The sequence below is a fragment of the Rutilus rutilus genome (genome assembly GCF_951802725.1).
Source record: "Rutilus rutilus genome assembly, chromosome: 10".
Lineage (NCBI taxonomy): Eukaryota > Metazoa > Chordata > Actinopteri > Cypriniformes > Leuciscidae > Rutilus > Rutilus rutilus.
Genome location: NC_140215.1, coordinates 7,233,988 through 7,258,630, shown reverse-complemented (window position 1 = coordinate 7,258,630; position 24,643 = coordinate 7,233,988). Strand labels below are relative to the sequence as shown.

General features: G+C 39.0%; 1 protein-coding gene across 1 annotated transcript in view; it reads left to right on the top strand.

Annotated features, from left to right (window-relative positions):
• Positions 1 to 24,164, top strand: part of ube2e3 (ubiquitin-conjugating enzyme E2E 3) — a 46,258-nt gene extending 22,094 nt beyond the window's left edge. The window contains exons 4-6 of the mRNA XM_084421987.1: positions 15,588 to 15,720; positions 20,498 to 20,645; positions 23,351 to 24,164. Coding sequence (XP_084278113.1) covers positions 15,588 to 15,720; positions 20,498 to 20,645; positions 23,351 to 23,448 — 379 coding nt within the window. The 3' untranslated portion in view covers positions 23,449 to 24,164. The remainder of the gene's footprint in view (positions 1 to 15,587; positions 15,721 to 20,497; positions 20,646 to 23,350) is intronic.
• Positions 24,165 to 24,643: the final 479 nt, after the last annotated feature.

Genomic DNA, 24,643 nt, shown 5'->3' with positions numbered 1-24,643 from the left:
ATGGTTGTGCGTGAAAATCCCAGTAACTGAGCAGATTGTGAAATACTCAGACCGGCCCGTCTGGCACCAACAACCATGCCACGCTCAAAATTGCTTAAATCACCTTTCCTTCCCATTCTGACATTCAGTTTGGAGTTCAGGAGATTGTCTTGACCAGGACCACACCCCTAAATGCATTGAAGCAACTGCCATGTGATTGGTTGATTAGATAATTGCATTAATGAGAAATTGAACAGGTGTTCCTAATAATCCTTATCCTTTAGGTGAGTGTATGTATATGTGTTATATATAATATTATATATATATATATATATATATATATATATATATATATATATATATATTAGTGAAATATTTAAGATAATATTATATATATATAAAAAAACTTTATATATAATAAATATACATGATACAAATATAAAGTTATTCCTCCACCTGCGTACTTGGATTGCTCTTGCTAAAGTGGACAGATTATAAAAGGTATCAGTCGGTAATATTTTCTCCACATGTTCATTATGTTCTTTTCCCTACATTAATAACTTTCATTGGCTCGCTGATGTAAAACAATGCGTCTACCGTTAAATAATGTACGGCGATAAAAAGGGAATATAAACTCGGTCACGGTCTGAATGAAAAATTACAACCGCATCTGAAAAGCATTGCTACTTACATTCACAGCTGATTAGATTACAGCACAACCATCAGTGTGCATTCCGTCTTAGTGAAACACTGAGGGTATCTCATTAATTCCCACTGAACAGTTTAGCAAGTACAGTGCTGCATTTCAATAACCTGCTCTAAATCAATGTCTGCAGGAATAGTGTTGAAAGAGAGCAAGATCTCATGCTTTCTGCTTGATAAATGGACCAGATTGATCTAACGTGTGTGTATACAGGGTGTGAGAGTGGTTCCGCATATATTTGATGTCACAGGATGTTTGTGATGGGTTTATGCGATTGTGTCATGCTTCTTCTGGAAAGCATCAGTCAGATAAGCTCCATCTTTTATCTTTGAGTTGCTTTTGTCGAATATGTCATTCTGCTATAGCAGAATAATAGTATTACTTTAAGGTGCTTTTCCAGTGAATTGAAGTCTCTGGTGTTACATTTTTAATGCTGTCTTTACTTCATGCAGTATTGAAATGAGGCAAGTTTAATGTTACCCACACTAAGAGAAAAATATGCTTCAATCATCTGTCCAAATAATAATCAGCTTGTTCAAATTACCAAAATTTAAACCGTTATTAACTGAAAATCGTGCCCTCTGGAATCTCATTTTCATTTGCGCATATTCAAACTTGCAACACAAGAACTAATGATTTATGGTATCACTGATATCCTGATGCGTAGCATCTTCCCCTGGCAAGTTTGAATATATGCGAATAAGATTGAAAATGGGGAAAAAAACGACTTACATTTCAAATAAAGACTGAAATTATAGTCTGTTCCTCACATTCTCCCTTTATATATCTTCAGAGGAAAGCAAAAGCTTTAAGAAACATCCCACTCAGTTCCTCAGCAGTGAATTAGCATATGAACAAGCACTTATCCTCCAAAGAGGTTTGTGTGTAGAACACCATGAATATGAACTAGATGTGCAATGACACTAAGATTCTTAGGAAGGCGTTATTAATGTCTGTGAACTTCCTATGTATTTTCTTGAGTTTTATGTATATGTTTTGCAATGAAGTAGTTGTCAAGCTCTGTGCCAAATGCTGCTCTTGTGTTCCTCAGTCCGTTGTGTGTCAGCTGTCCTTGCTTTGGTAACGTAATGCCCCATAGATCATCAGGTAGCAAAAGAGGTCACCCGACCACAAAGAGGACGCTTTTTAGAAGCCGTTTGAATCATACTATGACAAATGGTAAACACTGTGGTTTCGTAAACTTCATGAGCAAAGACCGCAAGTAGCCTATATGTCAAGTACATGAAATAAAAAGTGAAAATAAAGTTTTTAAAATATATATTTTAAAAAGTAATCCACCCCAAAGCTGAATTTTCAGCATCATTACTCAAGTCTTCAGTGTCACATGATCCTTCAGAAATCATTCTAATATGCTCAAGACATATTTCTTCTTATTAATGTTATAAAAATGATCAACATTGTGCTGCTTCATATATTTGTGTGGAAAGGGTGATGCTTTTTTTAGGATTATTTGATGAACATAAAGTTCAAAAGAACAGCATTTATTTAAAAACCTTTGTAACATTTATTAATGTCTTTATCGTCACTTTTGATCAATTTAATGCATCCTTTTTGAATAAAAGTTTTTTTTTTTTTAAATAAAATTCTTATGGACTTATGGAATTTTGAGTGGTAGTATACTTGTAACCATTGATAAATTAACATTTAGCAGATAAACAAAATTTCTCTCCTGAAAGCCAAAAAATATGGATGACTCCTCTTACACTTGTGGGCGTAAACAAACCCATTGGCATCCAAACGAAAAATAAAAAAATTGTCCTAGAATGAGAAAGTCCCTCCCCCTAATAATACCTGCTAACAGCATCTAACTAACAATTTCAAGTAGCAAATCATAGTTCATGGCTGTAATGCAAAAAAAAGCCTGAAGTGTCAATATGTCCTTCGCCAGCTTGCCGGAAATATATTAACAAGTGATATAAAATGGTGTTTCCCTGATAGTGAATTTTTTTCACTCTCTTTTTTTTCTTCTTCATAGCTTACTGATGTTGACAAATGATGATGTTCTGTTTTATCCTTCTCTTTCGCTCTTTGTATGGTAATAAATTGCCCTGAATTTGACATTTTAAAAGCTGAAATTATAGTTATTCATATAATGTCATCATAATTACATGTCTGACCATGACTTTATTCCAATTGTCAGATAAATAACAGAGTGGGACCCTGGCAGGCAGTTGATTATAGTTGTGTATGCCAGCAGGAGAAGAGGAACGGGGGGTTGATAGCTGAAAGAGAAAGTATAAAGCCCAGCCCCAGAGGTTAGTGCATTAATTGTGGCCAATTTTAAAATCAGCATCGGGTCATTGACTCCGCCGCAGAATATTACCTGACATTTCTGTGTGTGTTCGCTGGGAAATGTAATGTTGAGTGGCGTGTGATTTATTGCAGCATGTAAAGCGAGTATGGTTTTATTAATATTATGTTTTAATTGCTGACATATTCCTCTGTGCCCTGCTGTGAAGTGTGAGAACATATATTTGAATGGTTACTTCCAAATTTATAATGGATCTATCTATGTAAATTTATGACTATGAAGAGGATTTTTGATGTTGCTGTTTTATGGAATTGATTGTTTGAGCCATGGCTTAGTGGTTCACACATGCATGGATATATTGGACTGTGATGCTGATGTGGGTGACTTGGGTTTAAGCCCAGCTTGCCTATTTTGTCAATTGCTGATATTACTAAGTAATAATCATGATGAATACATCTCCAGTGAGCTCTTATAACAGGTTCTGTTGTATACTAGCACCGTGAGAAGTGATTGGGAGGATGTGCGGACTCCAGAGGTTGCGTTAACCAAATAGTTTCCATCGTTGGCTGAATTTTTATTAGCAGTGATGAAAAAATCTGAAGGCCATCTGTCATTTTGACAGATTACACTGAGTGTGATCTATTGTAACTTGTAATTCCCAATCCCACTCGTGTCCAGTTGGTGGCGAGTGCGCTCCAGTGTGGCAGCAGAGCGCAGGTTCAGCCTTCAGAACAAAATGTAACAACTGCCATGAGAAGTGGGCTGAATTCGCAATCACCCCCTACACCCTCAATCACTATTCCCTACGTTAGTCCACTAATACAGTTCACTTAAAGGAGTGAATGAAAACGAGTGAGCGAATTCGTACAGCTGTTGAGCGTACATCAATTGGACACTCGTTATTGTGGTGCAATTAAATTACTTATTAAATCCCTTTTCAGTGTATTTTTCCTCCCTGTAACTACAGCAACAGATTTGGGAATCAAGCCGTATTCCAAGGTTTTTATTCCAAGCCAGGTTATTCCAAACCCGGATGAATGTCTGTGAAGATCTGTGTATTTTCTAAAGATACACTTTGTAAGTTTTGACAATAGTATTTATAAAATAATTCAATAAAACCTTATCATATTTTTAGTTTAAATGTTGTTATGCTATAAATTGGTAAAAGACTGTAAGGGGTTGTTCGCACAGTATGAGTTAGTTCATTTCATTGTACTGCTTTTCCATTGTTTATGGACCCTCTAAGGAATTGGAACCGTTCAATTTACATTTTACATGTGTGCATTTGGCAGACGCTTCTATCCAAATCGACTTACATTGCATTCAAGGTACACATTTTGTCAGTCCTTGCTTTCCCCGGGAATCTTACCCATGACCGGGTTAGCGCTGTTAGCGCCATACTCTAGTCTACAGGAAGGCTTTTTTTGTACAGGAAATTACCATAATTACCTTTTAAAATTGACACTCTAAGGTTCATAAACCATTAACTTTTGTATTTTCAGAGGCGTCGGTGGATGGGAGATTAACCGTGGCACAGACATGCCAAACTGTGGGAGGCGAACAGTACTATTTCACTATTAGTGGAACCTTTGGTTTCTTTGTGAGGCAGGAGTTTCTCAGGTAGACTTTTGATATAAATGAATACAAGACCACCGTGCAGAATTATGACTCCATTCTCCAGTACTTCGCCTGCCCTCGCCTTCTCTCTGGGTAATCTGAAATGATAGATGGAGATTGATAAATGGTATATGTTTGCACTTAGGTTTACTTAATTAGTTTCTCAGGACTATCTTCTGTGTAATCCGCTACACCTGGAGCTCTTCATAGACAAGCTGATAAATTGGTGAGCCAACAGGCTTCGATTCCCCAGCCACAGCGGTAGCTTAATATCATAAAGTCTTGCTTCTTTCAAGAGTGTGTAAGAATCTGAACGGAAGCTTGTTTTGTTAAATGGTTGGAGTTTGCTCTGAAGCGTTAAAGGATAACAAGTCCTTGCTTGGTCATTAAAGCAGTCTCTGCAGAGAGAAATGTGTGCTACAGGAAGTGGGCGAACTGCAAACACATTTGAGGTGATTATAGTGTGTGTGCGCCTCTAGGGAGTGCTGGATTACACAATACCCGAGCCCAGAGCCAATCTCAGCGGTGACAGAGCTGCCTTCCATAGGGTCGCTGGATTATCGAGGTCGCCCCTGTTTGTGAGCAGGATTACTGCCTGAAATTCAGCGCTAACATACTTACCAGGTTATATAACATCAACACAGGGTATTTGCTGTAATTGCATCATAAATGTGGTTATGGAACGCAGGCGTTCCTCCTTGTACCTGCATCAGGTTTACCTGAAACCCCTACAAAAAACCTTTGAGACGGTGGCAATCTGCTGAAGAGAGAAATCTCCAGAATGAATTTGAGATTCATTCTGGGTTGACACAATTGACTTGAGTATTTGGGTTTTTAGTGAGCCTCTAAGGGGACATGGGGAATGATGGGAAAAGAATTATGAAATTGGAAGAAAAATTATTCAATGCTTTTGTGTTCTCTCACAGAAGAATTGCGTTTCCTCGAGAAACTTTGCGCTCGCTTCCAGAAGCATTGAAATATCGGTTTTCCTCCCACAAAAGTTTACATCAAAAAAGGTTTTCGAGCAAGCGCAAAGTTTCATTGAGAACTCAAAAGTTGAGTGAACGCAAAAGTTTCTTGGGGGAATATTTTTCTCCAATCTCATTTTTTAACCATGAACATGTCCCATTAAGAGCTCCTTAGGGTTGCACCCAGACCAGGGTTTATTTTTATTTTTATATATATATATATGTATGTGTGTGAGACTGTGTGTGTGTGTTTATTTTTCATTCTGTCATTGTTAGTTTTAGTTTTTTTTAGTTTCTTGAGAATTTTCTATTTTTGGTTTATTGGTGTAGATTTATAACATATTATGTAACAAATTTGTTGCCTTTATATGTTAGTTATTCGTAGTCATGAAACTGTATTTTAGTTTAATTTGAAATAAATCAGTGTAATTGGGGGAAAATCAGTTAATAAAATTTTTTTCATTTAGTGTTTTAATTTAGTTTTCATTGCAGCTCAGGTATATTGAAGACTAAGAGTTCCTTTCAGTACGGTTCAGATTGTGTTTATCATCCTCATTAAAAACTAATCTTAACCATATTTAGCACTCTAAAATAAAATGTATGATATATTCTGCTGCTTTGTGAACGTAGCCTATATCATTTTACTCTGTATAATTTCTGTGTAGTTTTGATCCTTTTAACTTGCCTTCTCCTGTATGAATCTCTTGTATTTTCTGGAGACCATGTGGAGGTGATTGTGTTTCCGAGAAGCATGTGTCAGCCTTGGCCTCAACAAACAGGATTGTCCACTTCATTGCCAAGAATTCATTAGAGTCTAGAGGACTCGTTCGGCTATTAACAGTGGCTTTTTTCAATCATTTGCCACTGTTATGTTCTTGTTAAGAGTTTGCTAAATCTGTTACGAGTGGCTCTTCAACGTCAACATAATTGCTTCAAATCTTCACAGTCCAGCAACAAGAGGGCAGGCAGACACTTTACCATAGATGTTGATGCATAGAGCCACATTAGCAGCAGCTGCTCATTACTGCGATACGTCTGTGCATCCACCATATTGAAGAGGTCATGATCAGCTTGTTAACAAATGAAAGTGAATTGACAGATGCGGCAGCTTTCCCAAGATTTTCTCGAGATTTGGTTTGTCATCCATGTCAGATAATTTTGCATATTGCAGATTAGTAAAACACAACATGTATTAGTATTTATGAGTGTTACAACTGGAAATGATGCTGTGTTCAGGGGTGACTTAAAATCTTAACAGGCCCACCTATCTCTCTCTCATATAAATCATTGGAAAGTTTGGCACGGAAAACCCCTTAACAGTTAAAAGGATAAGATATTGCAGTGGACATTCAAACAGATTTTTTTTAAATTATGAATATAGGACTAACCTGAAGGAAAATGCTATATCTACTGTAAATGCAGGTATACTCTACAAGCTTCAATGAACAATATCAATGAGAACAAACCTTTGTTTATGTTGCTAAGAGTGGTTGCTAGGGGTGTTGTGTAGTGATACATAGAACCGTTGGGTGAAGCGGTCATAGCCGTGTTTTAACATGAATAAAACACTGCTTTTGACGAATCAGAATCAAGGATTGGAACTAACCGTTTATATACATATATATATATACACACACACACACACACACACACACACACACACACACACACACACACACACACAACTGAACCCAAACTTTTGAACCGTTGAGTATATTATGCTTTTTTTAAAGGTAGGGTAGGTAATCCTGTTCAGAAACACTTTTTTTTATACTGGGTGAAATGGTCCTTCCATCCTGATAGTAGTCAATACATTATGTGTTTAGAAAAAGGAATGAAAAAAATCAGACCTCTGTAGCAGCTGTAGGACAGTAAAAACTCTGACCAATCACTGCCATTCGGTGCGAATGTAAAGAACCAATCAGATGCCTTCATGTCTCGTGCCTGAGCCCCACTGCGCGCGCTGCCCTGCGTGCACTCATCACATGTCACCGTTCCCGGAAATATTCAGCTCAAAGCACCTGCATATGCAGTCAGCGAAGGCAAACAAGGCAAAAACTACTTCCTCGGACCCTGCCCGCACTCTTGAACGACCTCCTCTGCTTCGCCCTCAACCCCGGACCTGTCCTCGAACCGACGATGCGGTACTTGTCTCCGGACTCGGAGTGTACGTTAGTCTTCATTAGAGTCAACAATGTTTTCATCATGGAAACTCTTACATGCAAAACACCGTATATGTTATGAATCTTACACGAAATTCACCTTCATCACAGTGTAACTGATGGTAATGGAAAAACGTGTATCAACCTGTTTTTAGTTTTGCCTTATAAATATAGCTCGTTACCGAATGAAACTTTACCATTATCGATATGCTAGCTTGATAGTGAGTACTAAAAGAAATCTTATTTGTTTATATTCATAGTGATAAAGTTAGGTATTTTATTACATGTGATTCTGACATGATGTCACTGTATGTACTGCGCTCCTTCCTCTCCACTCGTCTCAGGTAATAAATGCGTCTTGTTCCAGCTGAGCGTTTGGCGTCGCGCGTTCATGTGTTTTGGGGGCGTGGCTTTGGAAGGAGCTCAGAAGGGAGGGGGTGGAGTGAATGGAAATAATGAGCTGTGTTTATTGCAGATTAAAAGGTCTACAGTCACTCGATTTTTATATTTTCTTTTTCAGAGTACTTACATTTTAATTATGTATTGATATATAAAGACAGTTTAAACAAATTTGGAATGTTTTTTTTTTAGAAAAAGGATTACCTACCCTACCTTTAACTAAAAAAAAAAAAAAAAAACTCATCTTTAGGCATCTTTACTCTCTGCATAAGAAATGCTTCTGTTTGGGGTTGGATGGACTTAAATGTTTTTTTAAGACAGCCTGTCAACTATAGAGTTCAGGCAACCCACCGACTAATCGATTATAAAATGAAGTAGTTTTTCACATCCTTATGGTGAGATTGCAAATTTCCTTTCATCTGAATTTAGTTGCTCTGTGGTAATACTAAAAACCCCTGACAGGACCGGGGGAAAGCGTTACGCTGGCATGAAGCTCACTTCGCTTTTACTAAACACCCTGCTGAAGGCCTGTCAGATTGATGTTTAGAGGCGTTAAAAAGATTTTTCTATCTCCCTCATTTTTTTTTTACGGTTATATGATTCACTTTGACGTGATCTAAATCCTCTCTAAATGTCATGTGTTGATTTTATGGCGATAAGCGATGGCCAAAGTCAACCCGCATGTGTTTGTGCAGTTAAATGATCTATGTAGCAGGTTGCTTTTGCTTAATTTGCCATTTATTGCTCTCTCCTGTATTCAGTGCGTTTTTTCACCCTCGCTGCGGTGCGAGAGAGTCCCGAATAATTTATCAGGCTCAAAGAATTAGGCTACATGGCGCCAATGAATTGTTCTGTTACTCTTCACGCCGTCCGTTCCTATTATCTTTCCGCTTTGCTGTAATCCCGCTTATTCTTGGCCCTCCACTTTATGCAGAGTTGGGTTTGACAGCCGTCTTCTCTCGCTCTGAAGCATGAGTGGATATCCAGTGTGTGTGTAGGCTGGTGACTTGCTGGCAGAGACGAGCGTTTCATCACATGCTAATTGAGCAATAGATGCCGGGGATAAGTGCCTGCTACATTCACCTGTCTCCTCCATTAGAGGCAGGTCTCTCCAGCAGACCATCACTCTGAGTAGCCATATTTGTGTGGTTGTCCCTTTATCTCAGTCTGACCTCAATCTGACTGTCCTTCTCCATGACCTGTGTTGCAGATATTCGGCTTGTTCTTTTAGGCACCACATAATTTGCTCCGATTTTAGGTCATTTCAAAACAATCCCTGATGCGTTTTCAGTCTAAAGATTCTGCCGTACTAACATAGTTCTGCTCTGACCTGTCGATACAGTATATAATCAAAAGCACGATGGAATCAAAATTGACAACACTTGTGAGGGCAGGACAACCTGTCAATCACATGAGATCACCGGAAAAGCATTCCACAACCATCCAATCAATTCCCCATTGATAAAATCAAGTCCCGCGACTCCCGTCCTAATTATTATAATTTTTTCTTGTTCAAGGCCATTTTACTCTGATACACATCATGATAGGGAAGAAAATACTAACTCAGCTTCAGTTTCATGACTATTTTAATAGCTGTTACATTGTTTTTATAAATTGAATTAACCTGCCATTTTATTTCATTAATATTGTTCAATGCCACATCTGAATGACCCTGAGGGCCTTATCTTGCACCCAGCGCAATTGACATTGTACACCGACGCATGTATCATTCCTATTTTGCACCCTACGCACAGCGGACTTTTCCCTCCACAGACGCACGTCGGGAAATTAGGGAATGAACTTGCGCTCCCGGGGGCGGTTCAGCGAAAAGAGGAGGCGTGTTCCGGCTCAAATGTTCCCTGGTGCTATTTTGCAGTTTCAGAAAACAATTCCGCCACAGGCCAGGAAAAACCTAGTCTAAAGTCAGTGGCGCATTATTCAGATGCTATTTTAAGGGCGCATGCTTGGCCATAATGTAGCGTGTGCACAATGCGCATACACTTTGCTTCTCTCATTTTTGCAAACCATACATAATTACAAGGAAAAATATTACCACACAAGGGAAATCATTGTGGTGTCCATGAAGATGTGAAAAAATAGGCATAAATCTAGCTTACACATTTACCCAAATTATTATACGCCTGTTTAACCGAAGCCATCCCCATACAATGTCACTTCTCTGTCTTTCACGGCCCTGACGAGTACGTCGGTCTCCTCGGCTGTGAACCGCTCCTGGCGTGCACCTGGCATATCCGCCGTTATAATAGCAATCCGCCATGGAACAAGCGCGCCTGCTTTTAACCCTTTGAGGTACGCACCATGAAAAAAGCAAAGGAAAAATTATTTCTTTGCATTTTTTATTCAATTATGATAACAATAACAACAATCAAATTTTTTTTTTGAAATTAGACCCTACAGTATTTTAGATACAGTCCTCTACCAAACGGTTGAGATGTCTGTTCATAATAAAAGACCAAAATTCAGAACAAGTCATATTAAGTGCAATTTCTTGACCAATAAAAAATCTGATGGCTGCTATTGATGGCTCCAAACATATCAAGTGTGTGTGTGTGTGTGTGTGTGTGTGTGTGTGTGTGTGTGTGTGTGTGTGTGTGTGTGTGTGTGTGTGTGTGTGTGTGTGTGTGTGTGTGTGTGTGTGTGTGTGTGTGTGTGTGTGTGTGTGTGTGTGTGTGTGTGTGTAAAACCTCACCCAAGATTTGATTAGTACAGAGCCCCCCTAGTCCCACTTTGTCAAAAAAAGATAGTATCTTGAGGCCACGAGATAGTATCTTGTGGCCACGAGTTACTATCTTGTGGCCACGAGTTACTATCTTGAGGCCACGAGATAGTATCCTGAGGCCACGAGTTACTATCTTGAGGCCACGAGATAGTATCCTGAGGCCACGAGTTACTATCTTGAGGCCACGAGTTACTATCTTGAGGCCACGAGTTACTATCTTGAGGCCACGAGATACTATCTTGAGGCCACGAGTTACTATCTTGAGGCCACGAGATACTATCCTGAGGCCACGAGTTACTATCTTGAGGCCACGAGTTACTATCTTGTGGCCACGAGTTACTATTTGAGGCCACGAGTTACTATCTTGAGGCCACGAGTTACTATCTTGAGGCCACGAGTTACTATTTTGAGGCCACGAGTTAGTATCCTGAGGCCACGAGTTACTATCTTGAGGCCACGAGATACTATCTTGAGGCCACTAGATAGTATCCTGAGGCCACGAGATAGTATCCTGGGGCCATGAGTTACTATCTTGAGGCCACGAGATAGTATCCTGAGGCCACGAGATAGTATCCTGAGGCCACGAGATAGTATCCTGGGGCCATGAGTTACTATCTTGAGGCCACGAGATACTATCTTGAGGCCACGAGTTACTATCTTGAGGCCACGAGATAGTATCCTGAGGCCACGAGTTACTATCTTGAGGCCACGAGTTACTATCTTGAGGCCACGAGTTACTATCCTGAGGCCACGAGATAGTATCCTGAGGCCACGAGTTACTATCTTGAGGCCACGAGTTACTATCTTGAGGCCACGAGTTACTATCTTGAGGCCACGAGTTACTATCCTGAGGCCACGAGATAGTATCCTGAGGCCACGAGTTACTATCTTGAGGCCACGAGTTACTATCTTGAGGCCACGAGATACTATCCTGAGGCCACGAGATACTATCCTGAGGCCACGAGTTACTATCTTGAGGCCACGAGTTACTATCTTGAGGCCACGAGATAGTATCCTGAGGCCACGCGATACTATCCTGAGGCCACGAGTTACTATCTTGAGGCCACGAGTTACTATCTTGAGGCCACGAGATAGTATCCTGAGGCCACGAGTTACTATCTTGAGGCCACGAGATACTATCTTGAGGCCACGAGATACTATCTTGAGGCCACGAGTTACTATCTTGAGGCCACGAGTTACTATCTTGAGGCCACGAGATAGTATCCTGAGGCCACGAGTTACTATCTTGAGGCCACGAGATACTATCTTGAGGCCACGAGATACTATCTTGAGGCCACTAGATAGTATCCTGAGGCCACGAGATAGTATCCTGGGGCCATGAGTTACTATCTTGAGGCCACGAGATAGTATCCTGAGGCCACGAGATAGTATCCTGAGGCCACGAGATAGTATCCTGGGGCCATGAGTTACTATCTTGAGGCCACGAGATACTATCTTGAGGCCACGAGTTACTATCTTGAGGCCACGAGATAGTATCCTGAGGCCACGAGTTACTATCTTGAGGCCACGAGTTACTATCTTGAGGCCACGAGTTACTATCCTGAGGCCACGAGATAGTATCCTGAGGCCACGAGTTACTATCTTGAGGCCACGAGTTACTATCTTGAGGCCACGAGTTACTATCTTGAGGCCACGAGTTACTATCCTGAGGCCACGAGATAGTATCCTGAGGCCACGAGTTACTATCTTGAGGCCACGAGTTACTATCTTGAGGCCACGAGATACTATCCTGAGGCCACGAGATACTATCCTGAGGCCACGAGTTACTATCTTGAGGCCACGAGTTACTATCTTGAGGCCACGAGATAGTATCCTGAGGCCACGCGATACTATCCTGAGGCCACGAGTTACTATCTTGAGGCCACGAGTTACTATCTTGAGGCCACGAGATAGTATCCTGAGGCCACGAGTTACTATCTTGAGGCCACGAGATACTATCTTGAGGCCACGAGATACTATCTTGAGGCCACGAGTTACTATCTTGAGGCCACGAGTTACTATCTTGAGGCCACGAGATAGTATCCTGAGGCCACGAGTTACTATCTTGAGGCCACGAGATACTATCTTGAGGCCACGAGTTACTATCTTGAGGCCACGAGTTACTATCCTGAGGCCACGAGATAGTATCCTGAGGCCACGAGTTACTATCTTGAGGCCACGAGTTACTATCTTGAGGCCACGAGATACTATCCTGAGGCCACGAGATACTATCCTGAGGCCACGAGTTACTATCTTGAGGCCACGAGTTACTATCTTGAGGCCACGAGATAGTATCCTGAGGCCACGCGATACTATCCTGAGGCCACGAGTTACTATCTTGAGGCCACGAGTTACTATCTTGAGGCCACGAGATAGTATCCTGAGGCCACGAGTTACTATCTTGAGGCCACGAGATACTATCTTGAGGCCACGAGATACTATCTTGAGGCCACGAGTTACTATCTTGAGGCCACGAGTTACTATCTTGAGGCCACGAGATAGTATCCTGAGGCCACGAGTTACTATCTTGAGGCCACGAGAAACTATCTTGAGGCCACGAGTTACTATCTTGAGGCCACGAGTTACTATCTTGAGGCCACGAGATACTATCTTGAGGCCACGAGATACTATCTTGAGGCCACAAGTTACTATCTTGAGGCCACGAGTTACTATCTTGAGGCCACGAGATACTATCTTGAGGCCACGAGTTACTATTTTGAGGCCACGAGTTACTATCTTGAGGCCACGAGTTATTATCTTGAGGCCACGAGTTACTATCTTGAGGCCACGAGTTACTATCTTGAGACCACAAGATAGTTTTTTTTTTTTTTTTGACAAAGTGGGACTAGGGACTCCGTAATAAATGCCATTATTTTATATGAAAAAGTTAATAATTGTATTTTATTTAGAAAATATTTTAGTCTGTCTTGTATATTTTTTTTATTAGATCAGATAACATTTTAAGCTGTTTTATGGTCATGTTACAATGTGCCCCTCACATGTTACAATGTACCCCACCTATGGGGCATGTTGTCACATTTCACCTCCATTCTTTCGGGGTATCTTCTTTCTTATCAAGAAAAAAGTATATACTGTATTAATAAAACAAAACCACATAATTGTACTAGACATGTGGGAAATTAATTTGGGGAAAAATAAATACTCTGAACCATAAGTAGATTTACACAAACTGAGAAAGTCAAAAAGTGTTACTTTGTGCCCGCTCTCCCAGAAATAGTGAAAAAATTATATTGATCAAATATTTTTCATCAAATATGTAATTGAATAATATAAAATTAATCATTTTAACAACACTAACCCTTTTGTTCATTGTAAATAGCTCATTTTACCAACATTAGCTAATTTTACCAACATTAGCTAACTTCTCTACCATAAAATGACAACTCAACCGTTTGGTAGAGCATGTTTTGAAAAAATTATTTGACCCTTATAAGACTTATTTTTGTTTAATTAAGTTACATAATTCTGTTTAACAACTCCTCTGAAACGATAATATGTCAACAAAATAGTTTTACCTTTAAAAGTCCCGCCGATATGCGTCATCAAAGGATGAGTAAATTTTCGCTGTGTCACGTGCTGTTTGAAGGAACACTGAAAAGGCATGCTGCTCACAGACACAGTGCCATCTAGTGGATTTTTTTAGCATTGCACAACTACACCAAACGATAGAGATGGCTCATTCAGGTTGAGTTAAGCTTGATGCATTTTTCAATAAAATATAGTGACTTAAAGTGTGGTCTACCAAACGGTTGAGTAGTACCTTAAAGGGAATGTGAGATGACGCTCTGATTGGTTTATTTCACGTTACGCCCAAACCACACCTATGAGTAATGTAGCTACTTCAGACCAACCCATTTTAGATTTTCATCAGACGCAAGAGTCATTTATCCCACCGGTATAATAGCAACAGCGCCCGAGATCCGCCCACAAAGTTACTTGCGTTTTGCGTTTGATTCTTGCGTTTCAGATCGTTAAAATAGGGCCCTAAATGTGTCATTGTCAATCAGTGCACGTCTTGTTTTCTTTGTCTGTGGCCAAGAATGATCACCTTTCAAGTGATACATTGTGTCCTGCGATTGTTGTCCATCTGCACATATATTCATGCCACCTCTGTGCTGCATTAAAAAGTGTGTTGTGGTGTCATGCATGTAATCCGTCCTTCGGATGAGACGTTAAACCGAGGTCCTGACTCTCTGTGGTCATTAAAAATCCCATGGCATTTCTCGTAAAGAGTAGGGGCGTAACCCCGGTGTCATGGCCACACACCATTGGCCCTTACCAATCATGGCCTCCTAATAATCCCCTTACATTGAATTGGCTCTATCACTCTCTCTCCTCTCTCCACCTATATCCGGTGTGTGGTGAGCGCACTGGCGCCGTTGTACTGTGGCTGCCGTCGCATCATCCAAGTGGATGCTGCACACTGGTGGTGGTTGAGGAGAGATCCCCTGACATGATTGTAAAGCGCTTTGGGTGTACAGTAGTACATATGAAAGCGCTATATAAATGCCCGATTCTATTCTATTCTATTCTAATACTAGAGTCTGTTAATAACATGTTATCATTTATTATTATCCGTTTGGATGTTGGTAGACATTGGAACTGACATAAGGGATGAATCTGTCAATTGCCAGAGCTGTATTCTCAAAATGGCCAAATATCGGACGACATTTTAGTCTGGATGTATGACACTAAAGCATATTGGTCTGTGTTTGTGTTTTTTCAGTGCGGGACCCAAGGGCGACAATATCTATGAATGGAGATCCACCATCTTGGGCCCTCCAGGCTCAGTCTATGAGGGGGGCGTGTTCTTTCTGGATATCACCTTCTCTTCCGATTACCCCTTCAAGCCACCAAAGGTACAGTCTGGAAGCATCTCTTCCTTTTTATTCACTATTTTTAGGTATTAGAGTTGAATTAAGCGATTTCTGAGAATTGTTTTTGAATACTGTTAATGTTTGAAATCAACCCAAACAAACACACCCATATCTTCATTGCTTCGCCCCAAAACAAACACGCAGTGCAAAAATGCATGTCTTTTTATCATAGCAGCAGCGAAGCAAAATAAAGCTTTGTGAAAAATAAAGCAAAGATGACAAACGAACATCAAGAAAGAACAAAAAACAAACATACAGTACACAAGTATTTGCAAGCAAGAGTTGGTTGTTAGTCGCCCAGCAGCAAACACTCAAAACCAGAAACAACGTAATCTCTGTATCTGTTTTTTTTTAGGCCCTCCCGCTTCTGTCTCTTCAGTGCTGGAAAGCTTTTCTGATATTAACACGGGTCCTAAAGCTCTTGCCTGATCTTTTTCCAGTGATATTTCCAGTGATCTATTTCCACTTTTAACAGCGTTTTTCAGAAATCGCTTACTGCACCTTTAAAAGGGGGGATTCTCAATCCTGCTCTAATAGATCTACCTTCATGTTTTTGAGCTCACTTGAAAATTACAGGCAAGTGTACCAGGGCAGAGGTTAGGCTCTGTTTCAAAAGCTAGTGAGCTGCAATGCTGTCTAGTGTGTAGTGCCTACATATGGCTGCTGCTTTCTAAGGGAGAATCCTGACTGAAATGGAACTTCATAAGTGTATGATGCGTGAAATACTTGCCAAAACGCTGCGTTTTAGAATGCAGCATAATCATGGTTTTAGAACCTGCATAGGCAGCTCATTAGGCTTCACAACAAGCTCTCAATCTAAATGCAAAATCAAATGGATTGGAATGTATTTGGAAGCACTTCAAAGTGAATACTTCAGATTTGTTCTTGAATATGGGGCAGAACTTAAAACGGCTGTATCAGCCATTTGATACTGTTTTTGAGCTTATAAGTCCCATGACATTTCTAACATATATGAATGTAAATTATCAGTTAAGCATTATATAAGTTAATAATATTCGATGTGGTCCTCAGTTATTATCAATAATTTTTGGTGGTCAGTTATTAATAATGTTGAAAACCCTTTTTGCTGCTTAATATTTTTGTGGAAACTGTATTACATTTTTTAGTTTAATAGAAATAGAAAGTTAAATGAACAGCATTTATTTGAAATGGAAATCTTTTGTAACATTTATAAATGTATTTACGGTCACTTTTCATCAATTTAATGTGTCCTTTCTGAATAGTATTAAAGTATTTCAACAAAAAGAAAATCCTAATTATTCCAAACTTTGGACCAGTAGTGTAATTTGCAGTGGAAAAAGCAATTAAACTATTATACATTTTCACAAGTAGACACCTAACTGCGTGTGCTATTATTAGCCTATAGTCGGTTTAACAAAAGAGCAGTGGCCTTTAATTAAGATTTATTAGGTCTACCAAGGACACTCTGTAACGGATCATTCAGAACAGGTATTGACCTCTGTTAAAAATGCCTCAAGGATAATGTGATGCTGAACGATTGTGTTTGTCTGCTATTTTGTGTGCTGGATGGCTGTACATACTCCTTCAGAGCACCGGCTATTTCCAGCGTAAACTAGCCCGATGCCGCAATGTAAATGTGGTTTAGGGAAGCTGGTTAACTCCTGCTCGGGCTATAAACGTGAAGTGTCAACCACGCCATCTCGGATTAATTAGCATCCGAATCTCCTTCCTCAGCATGTTTGTGAATTTGTGCCTCTATGAACTGAGCGGCTCTCCGCCTCAGTCTGGCCCTCATCTCAACCGTCAGTGTCATCTGTAAACAACAAGTTTATATAAAGCTCATGGGCTGGTGGGGGCTCTTTGTTCAGATCAAGACAATGCAAAGCTCTAATCCACTAATTATAAACAGGATTCATCCTCTGCGGTGGATGCTGGGCAGAGCCAGCGGCCCACACCCCCTCATTCTTTTGTCACCAGATGAAACGCAGGGTAACTTGGGGGCCGATCTCGCCTACGTTGGTTTAGGGTCTGTGCTCTGTGAAGTCGCTGCCTGCTCTCGCTCGCTGAGCGCTGTGGCTTGGTTTGTGGTCCACTAATCTGTGCTTTTGTGAATGAGTCTCTCTGTGTTTGGAAGCAGGGCGGAAAAGACAGAGAGACAGGCGTTTCTTCTTAAAAGTAGATCTAGAAATAAGAGTATCGATTAACTCGATCTGTGAAAGGCTCTAATGCATTGGCTTGTTTACAGAGCGGTTTGGTTGGGTCATTGTGTGTTTTTAAAAAGAGCTATTTGTCTTTTAGCTTGTGTCTTGTTTTTTTTTTTTTTTTTCTGTCTGTCTGTTTGAATCTCCAAAACCCCACTTGACTGTCTACTTGCACAGATAGATGACTTTGTTGCTTAGCTAATTATGCTATTCCCTAATAGCATAAAAGCTGATAATTCAATAAAGATCTGATCATGGCCAACTTTCAAACGGATTCAACCTTCAGCAAGTTTTCTAGCAGTCATATGCCTTTGAACTTAGAAGTAAGTTGTTTTTTAAATAAAATTATCAGACTGACTGATCAGATGAAAAAAAAAAAAATAGTGGTGTGTGGGCATAATACATATTTTTGGTGTCCAAAGTAATTTTTTTCTGCTTTTTTCAAATGGTCATTTGTCATGGATCACAAGATGTTACAGGCCATAATATAATACAATATTTCCTGTAAAAAGTGTCTTAAATAGCTGAAAATCATGATTTCTTGTTGTCCAAATTAGTCATGTATTTTTTCCATCATGCATCATTGTGTAATAAATATTTTATTTTACTCTTCTTTTGGTAATATTTAATTTATTTTATTTATAAAAGCCTTAAATATTCATTTTCCTAATTCTACAACATTAAATCGGTTAAACATTTTAAAAATGTAAATGTCATTTCTTTTACCATTCCATACTTGGTGGAATTATCTCCTGCAACTATGTAAGATACAGGAAATGATGTCACTTTCCCTCACTGATAAGATTGAAGCACTGAAAGGCATGTGTGCTCTCTCTGAGAAAACATTTTAATCTAAAAAGTTCTTACACCAAGAGTTATTTTGTAAAACGTCAAAATTGTTACTACAATATCAAAAAGAAAACAGAATTTATCATTGTTTCTTTTAATCATGATTTCATTAGTGCTATGTGCTCTTAGCATTTATGCTAGCAAGTCGAGTTTTGGGCTAAAAAGTTATAAATTGTCAATTCTGTTACTTGCCAAGGAAGAGTAACAATGTTGACAGCAACAGAGTTGACCAACAATACTATAAAGAAATGTTTTTTTTTCATAAAAAAAAAAAAAAAAAAAAGTAGCAGCCTAACTTATAGGCTATAACATTTTCTAAAATTAATAAAATTGTATATGTTTTTAATAAGATAATGGAAATAATTTATGTTAGAGAACAAATTTTCCCTCAACTTTTTGAAATGCAAAATGTATCTCCAATTATAGAAACACTCATGTGTGTGTATACATATATTCTCTAAAATACCATAATGACTTGGATAATGGTAATGAGAGCAGTATTAGGGATAGTTATTCTTTGTTATGACAAATGCGATATCAAATTAATATAAATGTTTATTTAAAAAACGAATTATTTTAATATGGTATTATTAAATTATTGTTATTATTTTATCATTATATTAGATTATTTATTTTTTTATATATATTTATTAAGTGTATGGCTTTGTTGTATAGTAAATATTTTATGCAGAACATTTTACATTTATTTTTACTTTTACATTTACATTCAACATTTCTGTTGACTTGTCAAGCATCTTGGATTAATATTTCTGCCTAAATGCGGCTCAGGAATGCTTCACGAAGGGATGACCAAAACAGTAAATATTATGTTATTTCAAGCTATGTTAGTGTGTGGAATTTTTTTTTTTTATTGTCTGTTTATGATATTAGTTCATATTTATTTTTTTTATTTTTTTATGCGTGCAAGGTATTTCTCTGTATTGTTTGCCTAAATGTGACCATCTTAGAAGACAGCTGGCCACTTTCAGGAACAGTCTTTGCATTGGTTGTGTGCTTTAAAATGCTAGGCAGCTCACTAGGTTTTCTCTTCATAGGGAAGTGTCATGAACTCTCTCTTGTTTTGTTTCCCAGCGTTGTCCGTGAGGCCTGACACTGGCTGCCCGTGTCATGCTGGCTGTGTTTTCGAACGAGTCGGACTCCTAGATCACCGTGTTCATACAATACCCACATTGTGCCAGGCAGGCATGGTTATTTTGGTCGCTCTGTTTATGCTGCATCATGTGACGGACATCTTAGTATTTGCTGCAGGGGGCAGAGTGAGATGCAGTCGACAAACAAGAAGCACTCTTTATGTGCAAAGGGAACATACTAATGCATGACCCGGACTATCCCTTGACCCTTATCCGGCAGACACGGGCCGTCCCACAGTACTGCAGTCAGCGGTGTCCCGCTGGTCCTGTAAGCCAGGGCTATAAGTCGCCAATACTCTAGATAAGGGCTACTGACACAGTTGGAAAGCTGGGTCAGGTTAAGCTTGCTTGGCTCTCGATGTCTCAATGGATCAATAGCTTTCAGGATTCAGCCCAGGCTCTGAGAGTGCTGTTAATGAGAATGAAAGCTGTGATCCAGCTCTCAAAAGCCCCCTATATAACAAGCCCTGTTAAAACGCATCCAGAGTATTAAAGTGTGGTTCTGGACTGGTGAGCTAACATAATCCCTTTTCAGATAGACTTGTTTTGTGACCGTGTCGGTTTCCTCCTGTGCAGGTCACGTTCCGTACGAGGATCTATCATTGCAACATCAACAGTCAGGGTGTGATCTGCCTGGACATCCTGAAGGATAACTGGAGCCCAGCTCTGACCATCTCGAAGGTCCTGCTTTCCATCTGTTCTCTGCTGACAGACTGCAATCCAGGTGAGTACCGCAACTCAAGGCTGACAAGAAAATTTTTCCAATAATTGGATAATAGGAGTGTTGTTCGGGCCATAACAACAAAAATGAAAATTCTGCCATCATTTACTCTGCCTTAAACCTGTATGGCTTTTGTCTGTGGAACACAAAAGAAGATATTTTGAACATTTTCTCTGTGAATGGAAATAAATAAATATGTAGTTTGGACCCAAACCATTTTCAAACCATATTTTGTGCTCCACAGAAGATTGAAACAGGTTAGGAATGACATGAGCGTGAGGGAAGGATGATTGAATTGTAATTTTTTGGGTCAAAATCTTTTTTGTTACAGACAAAAAAATGATAGTCAACCACACGAGGAAAACAGGCATAAGAAAAAATAATCACATGGATTCCAAAGTTCACAAAGTAAAAAAAAGAAAAAAAAAAAAACTTTTGAATTCATACCCCATAAAAATCTACTATTTTAACAAAATATTCTTAAACACAAGCAATATTTACAAAATAAATCAGCAACTCGAGCTCTCCAGGAACTCCCTACTCCAAAATCCTCCTCATTAGTTTAGTCTCCAATTAGTGTTTAAACCACAAGATTACCTCACCGAATTGGGAAAAGCTCCCTCACAAAACGCTCCATTTACATGTGAATCACTCGCAACACAACTTTCCGATGCTTTACGAAATTCAATGAGGAGAAAACATATTCCTCAAAAATAATAATCGTAAGCATCAAAAGTAAAAATAAAAAAAGTGCCATTACATGTAGCATTAGCGGCTCATTTTCAATGCGGTGCTACAACAACCTTCCAACAGCACTCAACCGGGAATAACCCACACGCCTGGCAACAAAGGCTAGAGAGAGAGAGAGCAACTAACACAATCACACTTCCTTAAATAACTTCCCTACCTGGTATATACACTAAATGACAGTCACAACGTTCACTCTCTATTTCGTACCTCATTTAGTACATGATTACATTACTCAGGTTCACTAGTAGGCCTCAGTCACTGTGACATCTGGAAGACTACACCCACCAGATCATTTGATTAGATAATGAATTTGACCATGTGACATTTTTTCAAATTCATTTACACTTTTGATAGATTTACCTTATTTATTTGACTGAAGACCCCTGTGTGTCCAGTCCTGCTCCTGGAGAAACACTGATTAGTCAGTTCAGCTGTGTTAAACAATGGTTAAGGTTAAACTCGGCAGGATATATTCCGCAATGTATTTGCTTTTACACTGACAATGCCTTAAATGGGCAGAATCAGGAGCAAAGAGTGATCGAAAATACAGCATTGGCTAAAAGTTGGAAAATTGACTTATCCATTTATTCAAATATAATGAACGTTTTGATGATTTTGCAAGCATATTGCGTAGTTGTGCTTGGAGTCAATTGTTTCATTTTTGATAACACCGTAAAATATGCCAAATTGTGCGGACATCATTTTTGACCAGGCTGTCATACAAAGAAATTATGAACGCATGCAAAAATAAGAGAGAATCAACAAAATTTCAATAACTGATTAAGTCAATGCATGTATTTGTTTTTCTCCTGTGAGCTTTGTTTTTTTGTGTTTTTTGTTTTGTTTTTTCATAGAAAAATTAAACCTGTTGCTTTAGATTGCCTTTTTTTTTTTTCAGATAATTTTGTCAAATAAATACCTTAACCAATATAAAATATTTTCCTCATATTTTTATAATTTAATCGGACTTTTAAGATCATAAAAAACAAATATCCCCTCTGGACATCACTTTTGGCCATTGCTGTCCATGGGCAAATAAAGATAAATTAAAATTAAACTGGAAAAAAAATAGTTCTTTAATTTGATTCCCGTTATGCCAGCAGAGAGTTTACCGTCGACTAACCCTAAAATCAAATGAAAAATAACTGTTTGAATGGCAAAGTGTCTCGACCTAAAAACATGTCCTACATTAATTGAAATAATGCTAAAATAAAATATAAATATTAGCCGAAAAACTTGAACTCAAAAATATTTGACTCGTAAAACTAACTCAAATATAAAAGTTTGCTGAAATACTGAAATTACTAAAGTAATTTTACTTCAACTGAAATAAAAACAAATGAAAGATAAACAAAAAGATAAAAAACAACAACACATAATAAGCACATAATAAAATGACTAAAACTTAAACTAAATGGAAATGAAAATATAAAAACAAAGGCTAATTCAAAATATGACCTAATACTATAATAGGATATAAATAATACTAATATAGTCTACATTTTGTTAAGTGAATTGCTTGAATCTAGAAAAGATTGATCACATTAATCTATGAATGAATTAGAAGCTGATGACTAAACGTTATGCTTAATGTCGCATTTGTCTAGTCACGTTCATTTAAAGTCTTCATCGTTGTGTTGCTTGAAGTAAGGGAACACCGACCTTTCGGAACAGGCCTACAGTTTGGAATCCTCTGCGAACTCAAACATCTCTGACATTGTTGTGTCAGCTGAGTCAGCACATGACAGATGTGACTGTTGAAACCCACACAGCTCTTTCATTTACTCTCAAAGATGGCTCGCTTCCCACTACTCTCTCTCTGTGTCCTTCCCCAGCGCCTGTCTGCATCTTTCAGAAGACTGTGTTCTCGTTGACTCCTGGGTATAAGAACGTCTCACTTTTTTTTCCTCTCTGTTCTTCTCTCTTTTCTTCTCTCTTTTCCCCCTGTCGTCTCTCAGCGGATCCTCTGGTGGGAAGCATAGCTACTCAGTACCTGACCAACAGAGCAGAGCATGACAGGATAGCTCGACAGTGGACCAAGAGATACGCCACATAGACGACGGGCCGCTGACACCTAGACCCCGATCACCCCCCCCCATCCACCCCACCCACCCCACCCCCTTCTTCCCAGATTCCCTTTGTCCACCCCTCCTTCCCACACTCTTCTCCTCCTCCGCCGCCCCAGTCTCCATCACCCGCAGGAGTGTAAAGATCCAGGAGAGGCAACTTTACAACGTGCAACAAATCTTTATAGCCTTTACAATACGGACTTCTGTGTAAATGTCATACTGATTCTACCCCGTGTTTTTACCCGATACGGACTGGGAGCGCAGACAGGACCCGCCAAGGTGTAAAGGCTGCCGGAGTAGAATTTTGTAGCTGTAGATTTAGTTCTGTTTAAAAGCCTACTTGCAAGTCTTGCTTCTTTGGGATATAAAAAAAAAATGTATTTTGTGATGTAATAAGGAAAATGTTCCTAAAGTCAACCAAATATTATGGTGCATTTTAGCCTAATTCATTATCTGTATGAAGTCAAAAAAATGACAAAAAAATGACAAAAAAAGAAAAAAAACAAGCTGTAGATTATTAGAAATGATGTCATTTATATGAGACCCACACTCATTTCCAGTTCTGTGGTACATGCTGTTGTGAATCTGTTATACCTTTGTCAGTTTGTAATGAAGCGATCTCATTGAACGTTTTGTAGCTCAGCTGAAATGAGCAACCACTGTAACATCCCCTCAAACACAATAAAAAAAACTGTCCCCCGGGTCAAGTGTTTGTGTGTGTTCTGTGTTCTCCGCTGCACCGCTTACACCGGCATTAAGATCCGATCAGCTCAAAAGTGACGCATGGACGCTTGTAAACAGGTCATAATTACTTTATTACTTAAATTCTTTATTAGATTTTTAAAGGCTCTTATTTGGATCTTTTTCCTTACATTTATGAATGCATTTTTAGGGCTTTTTTAACCCCCTTTAAGGTTGCATAAAATAACTGACCTGGCATTTTATTCACGTTTGTTAAATATTAGGCATTTTCTGTTGTGTTCAGTGACATTTTGGTTCATTTCCACTTTTCGCTGGCAACTAATAATTTTTTTAAATCATTGATTGTGTAAAAAAAAATTGTGTTTTCTGCATCTCATCGGGGGGCGTGTTATTCCACAGCTTTATAATCATCACAATTTAAATTGTGTTTAAGTTTAAGTTGTTTACACAGTTTTAAAATGGTATATATCATATAATTAA